Source organism: Thunnus albacares, chromosome 9 (assembly GCF_914725855.1).
Source record: "Thunnus albacares chromosome 9, fThuAlb1.1, whole genome shotgun sequence".
In the NCBI taxonomy this organism is placed as follows: Eukaryota; Metazoa; Chordata; class Actinopteri; order Scombriformes; family Scombridae; genus Thunnus; species Thunnus albacares.
Window position 1 is genome coordinate 22,771,577 of NC_058114.1, and position 6,000 is coordinate 22,777,576.

Here is a 6,000-nt window from a genome sequence, read left to right on the forward strand (position 1 = left end):
AGAGTCATTTTTTTCTGGAATAGAGCATTTTGGAGCTCAAAGAGCATAGATGGCTGCAAATAAATTTTCTAACAGATTCCACGAGGTGTCGTCTCCAAGTGCCTGGTCAAACAAGTTGGCAGCATTAAGACTACCAATAAGTAACAATAACAATCAACAAATCTAGTTGTGACCTGCAGAGTTGACCTCAACAGGTACATATTGTCCCTGTCATGAGGGTATGCAAAGTTCATATTCCACAGAAATTACATCAACCTGTTTTTTTTGTCTATGTGTGTGTGTATGTTCACTCTCACAGAAAGCTGTGCCAGACCCAGAACAGCTCTGCCCCTCCACCAGAGAGCCCGCCCAAAGAGCTGGCCAGCAACTCGCCATCTCAGGTGAGCTTCCTGTTCTTCTTCTGCCTGCCTCCCACTTCTTCTCACTTCCTTTTCTCCAAGCTGCTACTCCGCTTTCTCTTTCCCAGTTGTACTTAAGTCATACAGCTGGCTGCTGGTGGATATTTTCTTAAAGATATTTCAATATTGTGAAAGCTTTATCGCGTATGTCAGAGTATATTTATTCTTATTTCTGGCTATTTGAAAATATAAAAACTCTGAGAGAACCTGATGTTTCTGGGGATATAAACTGTGCTATTTTATTGCTCAAAACTGCTTGTTAACTCAATAGTGTAAATACAGTGTGCTTAGCTAATCTTTAACCAAAGCTTGTTTGCCTTTAACTGTTCCAGCTGACCCAGTAGAAATGGTTGGGCCATTGCACAAATCACATTATTTGTCAAAGATTTGTATTGGTTTAATTGCTCTACAGTCCTACCAAACACTGCAGCCTATTGCGTTGTTCCTGCAGTCTGCTGCTATTCCCAGGGAGAGTTTTTTTTCTAAATTCTCTGGCTCCCTTTAAACTGATTTGTGTTTCCTCTCAGTCTCCTCAGTGAATTTCAGAAGCACGTTTGCACTGCATGTTTACTGAACTGGTTCCAGTTCCCCAATATGACTTACTAATGGCTGTGAGCTCTTCAAGAGCCTTCCATCAAACATATACTGCCTGCATGAGTGCTGAAGCTTTATTATTACACCAAACACCAAATATCCTCCATGATACACTTCTTAGTGAAACTCTTTTCTCCCTCCTCATCGCAAATTCATTTTTTCATACTCCCTGTCCTGCTCCTGGGTCAGTCCAGACTCCCGAGTGTACCCATTGTTTACACTTCCATTAGGTAGAAGTAGGAGGAGCTGCTCTGTTATATTAATAGCTCCTTCCTCTCAGGTTCTTCTCCCCTCAGACATCTACTGTATGTCCCTTCCTTTCCGCTCCCTCCCTCAGTAAACACAGTATACAAACACACAAGCAGGCTCTTTTTTGCTTCAGTGGCATTAAAAAAAGAGCACCGCAGGTAAAGCTGTGTGTAAACTTCACATAGGTGAGGGATGGATCAGGGAGCGCTGCAAGGCTAACCAGGGTATGGCTATGTCCACACTGAGGTGAATAAATCTGGTAACTGTTTCCGTTCACACTGGCATTTTCATTTTCAAAAAGTTTTCCATTTACACTGGTCTTTCACAAAAGGTCTTTTTGTTCGTTTAAAAAAGAAAAAAATCATTACAGCCATTATCTGAAGTGGGACTGTTGCTGTCAGTTTTTTGGGCACTTAGTGTGGAAATGGTCTGAAGAGCCTTGCACGCCAAAACGAAGCTCCACACTGGTTCTCGTTGTTGTTTCAGAACTCCAAAATCCTCCATTTGGTACAGCCAACAGGGTGTTTGGGTCAGCCACTCCCAGAGACATTAATGTGGGCTCGTCTGTAATGTAATCCCTGGTATTGTGAAAAGACAGCGCAGTAATCATAGTCTCAGTGCTACTAAATAAAATACAGATTCTCTTATACTCAGTTTCTTTGTGATGCTTCCTCCATCTCTCTGCCCATATTAAATCCTCTGTGCACTGCCTTGTCCTCCACAGCTCAGACCATTTTTGTTTGCTCTGACCTGAACTGAGGTTTTCCCCTCGCTCACTCTAAGGTGAATTGAATTCATACTGAAGTGTGTTTTAGGTTCTGACACTAAAACTGCTATTTTTTTTTCTGCCAGAAACGGCCTGCTGCTGACTTTATTGACCCTCTCGCCAACAAAAAGCCCAGGATATCACACCTCGCCAGCAAGGCTGCAACAGCCCCAGTTAATGGCAAGCTCAGCTCCTCCAACGGGAGAGGAGAGGCCGGTGGAGCGCAGGCAGGAGTCGCAGTTTCTCTATCAGACGGCGCCATGACGTCCAGCTCCCAGCAGCTCCCTATGCTGGATATCCCTCGCCCTTTCGAAGCGCTGTCGGACGTCAGCAACGACTCCAGCCACAACGGGCGCGACTGCGACTCTCAGGAAACGGTGGTGTCCGAGAGGCTCAGTCAACCTCCCTCACTGTTCTCGGGGCCAACGATGCTCAGCGCGCCCAGCATCGGCACGTCATCCCCTGGACACACAGGTCTGAATCTTTATCGGGACAAGAGTCCTTCATCCAACAACAAGTCCAAGAAGAAGTCCAAAAAGCATAAAGACAAGGAGAAGACCAAAGACAGGGAGAGGACAAGAGAAAAGGAGCAAGAGAAGGAGGAGAGGAAGAGTCGTGAGGAGCGCGTGCCTGAGCCTAATAGAGCCTGTGAGATGAGCCCAGGAAACCTCAAAAGCAACAGTATTCCACAAAAAAGCACAGGTGAGAGAGACACACAGAAATATCTTTATTTGCTCAATTCAGTGTCACAGCTTTTGCATCACAGAAGATTTCTGAATAAAAGTAATACTTCATATGTGGATGGACACCAGTTAGTCATCACTGTGAGTAGGTGATGCATCATGTGACTAGTGTGGGACTCACTGATTAAACAGAGACCCCTGCTGTTCAGCTTTATGCCTTCACTAACCTCAAATACACACCTAATTATGATGAATGATATTTTTTGTGATGTTGCCTTCCACAACAGGTTTTACACAGCAAAGACTACATATAAAGATTAGTGTTATTTTCTAACTGTGCGACCTTGTTTCAGATCTGAATGGGATGTGCAACAGTACCAGTATTCCTTCGTCATCACCTGAGGTGGCAGACTATTTATTGTGAGTATTTAATTATTTTAGGTCTCAACAGAGCTACAGCTGTGCTGCTAGCTAAGAAAGTTTGAATTCTTCTTATTTCATTGGATTAATTTAACTGGTTTGTGTCATTGAGTCTCCCTCTAATGACTGTTTTCCTCCCTCACTTGAACTACGCGCCTGTACAGACATGTATGTTTACTTTGTGACTTAATTTAGTAACATTTTCTCTCATTTCCCTCCCAGGAAATACACAGTGATTGACTCTCAGGAGCAGCGTCAGAGATATAAAAACGATTTCAACGCTGAGTACAGTGAGTACCGGGGTTTGCATGCTCGGATAGAGGGCATCACCCGGCAGTTCACTGTGCTCGACAATGAGCTCAAGCAGCTCCACCAAGGCACGGACAAGTACAAGGTGGATTCCCTAAAGGACACACAAAATATTATTTCAGTCATAAAATTTACTGGCTCATTATACTGTATGGGATTATTAGTTTTATTCATATCCATTGTTCTTTCTGTGTGTTTTCTCTTCACAGTCAATCCACAATCAGATACTTCAAGAGTATCATAAAATAAAAAAGGTAGGTTTTCCTATTTTAACTGATTCAAATGGTGTAACTGTAACTGAGGTGATAAATCATTTTGTGACTCTGTGCTTTCTCATATCCCTTGCAGACTAATCCAAACTATAGCCAAGAGAAGAACCGCTGTGAATATCTACACAACAAACTGGCACATATAAAGAGACTTATTGCCGAGTACGATCAACAGCTTCTTTAAAAGTAGTTAGACATGTTGTTTTCCCTGTTATCTCTGGAAACCAAGCAGATAAAGGAAAACTCTGGATTCTGTTTGCGCTAAAAATGTTCTCATGAAATATGCCATGAAGGGAGTATTCCCCTCATTCGGGCCAAAGGCTCTAGTGAGGACTAAGCAGGATACGTGATCTTTTTCTCTATCTTTCCTTTTTGTTTTTTTTTTTGTTTTGTTTTGTTTTTTTTTTCCTTTTTGGAAGATGGGGCTGTGCCTAGTGTGGCTATGTCCTTCTGTGTTGGTTACAAATGTATCCAGAAAAAAAAAAAAGGTTCTGTGTGGCTTTGTTTTTTCTCAGCCCACCCTGCTTATAGTGCACAGAGGTGTGAAAGAGTCAAAACGTGGAAACCTCCGCTTTCTAAGGAGATATCCAAATAATCTTTCCTGCTTTTGAAACTGGAGAGAAGGGGACACTAAGATGGAAACTGCAGATTGTAAGCAAAATGCAAGTAATTTGTTTTGAGTAAAGAAAAATTAAGTGAATGATATATCAGTTTTCCCCCATATACTGAAACGAATGGTTGTGATGTTGAATTTATTTCTGTTTCTCTTTTTATTTATTTTTGACACTTAACTGGGGGGGGGGGGGGGGGACGTCTGTTTTACACTCCTCAATATCAGTACTTAAAAGCTGTCTCTCTTGTTTTCTGTCCTCACATCTTGAATGTCAGCCAGTATTTTATTCAGAAGCTGCCTTGCCCATCTAATTGTCAATCTGTTGGCGTTTTTTCTTTTTTCCTCTCTCTTTTTAAAGAGATGCCGATATTGCTATTGATTAAATCAAAACCATGCTTCTAAATGCACACGGTCAGACGCAGGTTTGTGCGCTTGGCTTTTCTTTTCTAAATCATGTGCAGATGTCTTAAAAAAAAAACAAAAAAAAAAAAAAGGGGGACGTGTGTGAAAAGTCTCCAGTCACTGTAGAGCTGTAGATTTTCTTTGAACTCAGTCCTCCTCACTCAGTCATGACGAGCTGCAGGGCTCGTTCATCGGTTACAACGGTTACAGCAGTGGTCCTTAGTTATGGTTCATCAGTGGAGATGTAATGGGGGAAAAATATATTTAGCTCTCTAAGCTATTTAATTGGTTGTCTTTTCAGTTTAGTTCATGATGGCTTTTGTAGCAATAGAACTCGTTTTACTCTTCTCCATGCTTTAGAAGATCCTCTAATTGTAAGATGATGCAGACGGGGGATGCAGATCTGCAGGCTTTTTTCTTCTCATCTTCAGAATGTTCATAATTTGGATTTGGGTTGATCCACAGATCTGATATCTCTTAAGTTACCGTCATTGGCACCTGCAGTTATGTTAGAACAATCCTGTTTACAGTGTCTATATATATAAAGATCCATTTTTAGTTTTTGTCTGCTCATCGACCCTTGTGGTAGTCCATCGAGACGACTGTTAAGATGAAGCCATCCTCGATCATCTTCCGAGCGGAGCCCCCCAAGCGGGTCTTCGGCTCTAAAGCCCTCAGAGAAGGAATGATCACCTGCGACCAGTTTTGCCTTTTTTCAAAACGTGATGTCACGAGGATTGACCTTTAAAAACGATTTTCCTGGATCAGCACTGCTCTCTGAGAATCGTTGCGCGAAAGACGGATCCACTCGACGTATCCGAAGACGAATTAGAAATGCTGTATCAGAACTTCACCTGAGCGAGTCGAGTTTAGTCAGTGAATGCATTTCTTAATATCGATCTTTTTATGTGAATATGAAAAATCAGCACTTTTTTCTCCTGATCTTGCTGTTACCTGGGGGTTTTGTCCAAATGAAAACTTTTCACTTTGTCCAACAGAGTGCATGCTTTATGAATGTGTTACAATGAACAGTCTTTGTATCTCTTACTTGAAAAAAAAAAAAAAAAAAAAAAAACTGCCCAAGGATATCAAAGCAAAGGCCTAGTCCAACAGAATTAGTATGTGATCAATTGGCTCTGACCAGCATGTATACCAAAGTGCTTACTGAGTGGGATGAAACAAAGTGCTCTATCAAGTGTTGGCAAAGGAACATGTCACAGTATTCTCTGCTTCCTGTTATCATTTCTTTTGGCTTTTTATAATTTATCATCCCGCAGACACTTTTCCTTTCTTGGGA

The 6,000-nt window shown here is 41.8% G+C and overlaps 1 protein-coding gene across 1 annotated transcript in view; it reads left to right on the forward strand.

Annotated features, from left to right (window-relative positions):
- ell (elongation factor RNA polymerase II) overlaps positions 1-5,789 on the forward strand; it is a 38,296-nt gene extending 32,507 nt beyond the window's left edge. Inside the window, exons 7-12 of the mRNA XM_044361534.1 lie at positions 299-380; positions 2,094-2,709; positions 3,044-3,110; positions 3,333-3,504; positions 3,629-3,673; positions 3,768-5,789. Of these exons, the coding sequence (XP_044217469.1) occupies positions 299-380; positions 2,094-2,709; positions 3,044-3,110; positions 3,333-3,504; positions 3,629-3,673; positions 3,768-3,872 (1,087 nt within the window). The 3' untranslated portion in view covers positions 3,873-5,789. The remainder of the gene's footprint in view (positions 1-298; positions 381-2,093; positions 2,710-3,043; positions 3,111-3,332; positions 3,505-3,628; positions 3,674-3,767) is intronic.
- Positions 5,790-6,000: the final 211 nt, after the last annotated feature.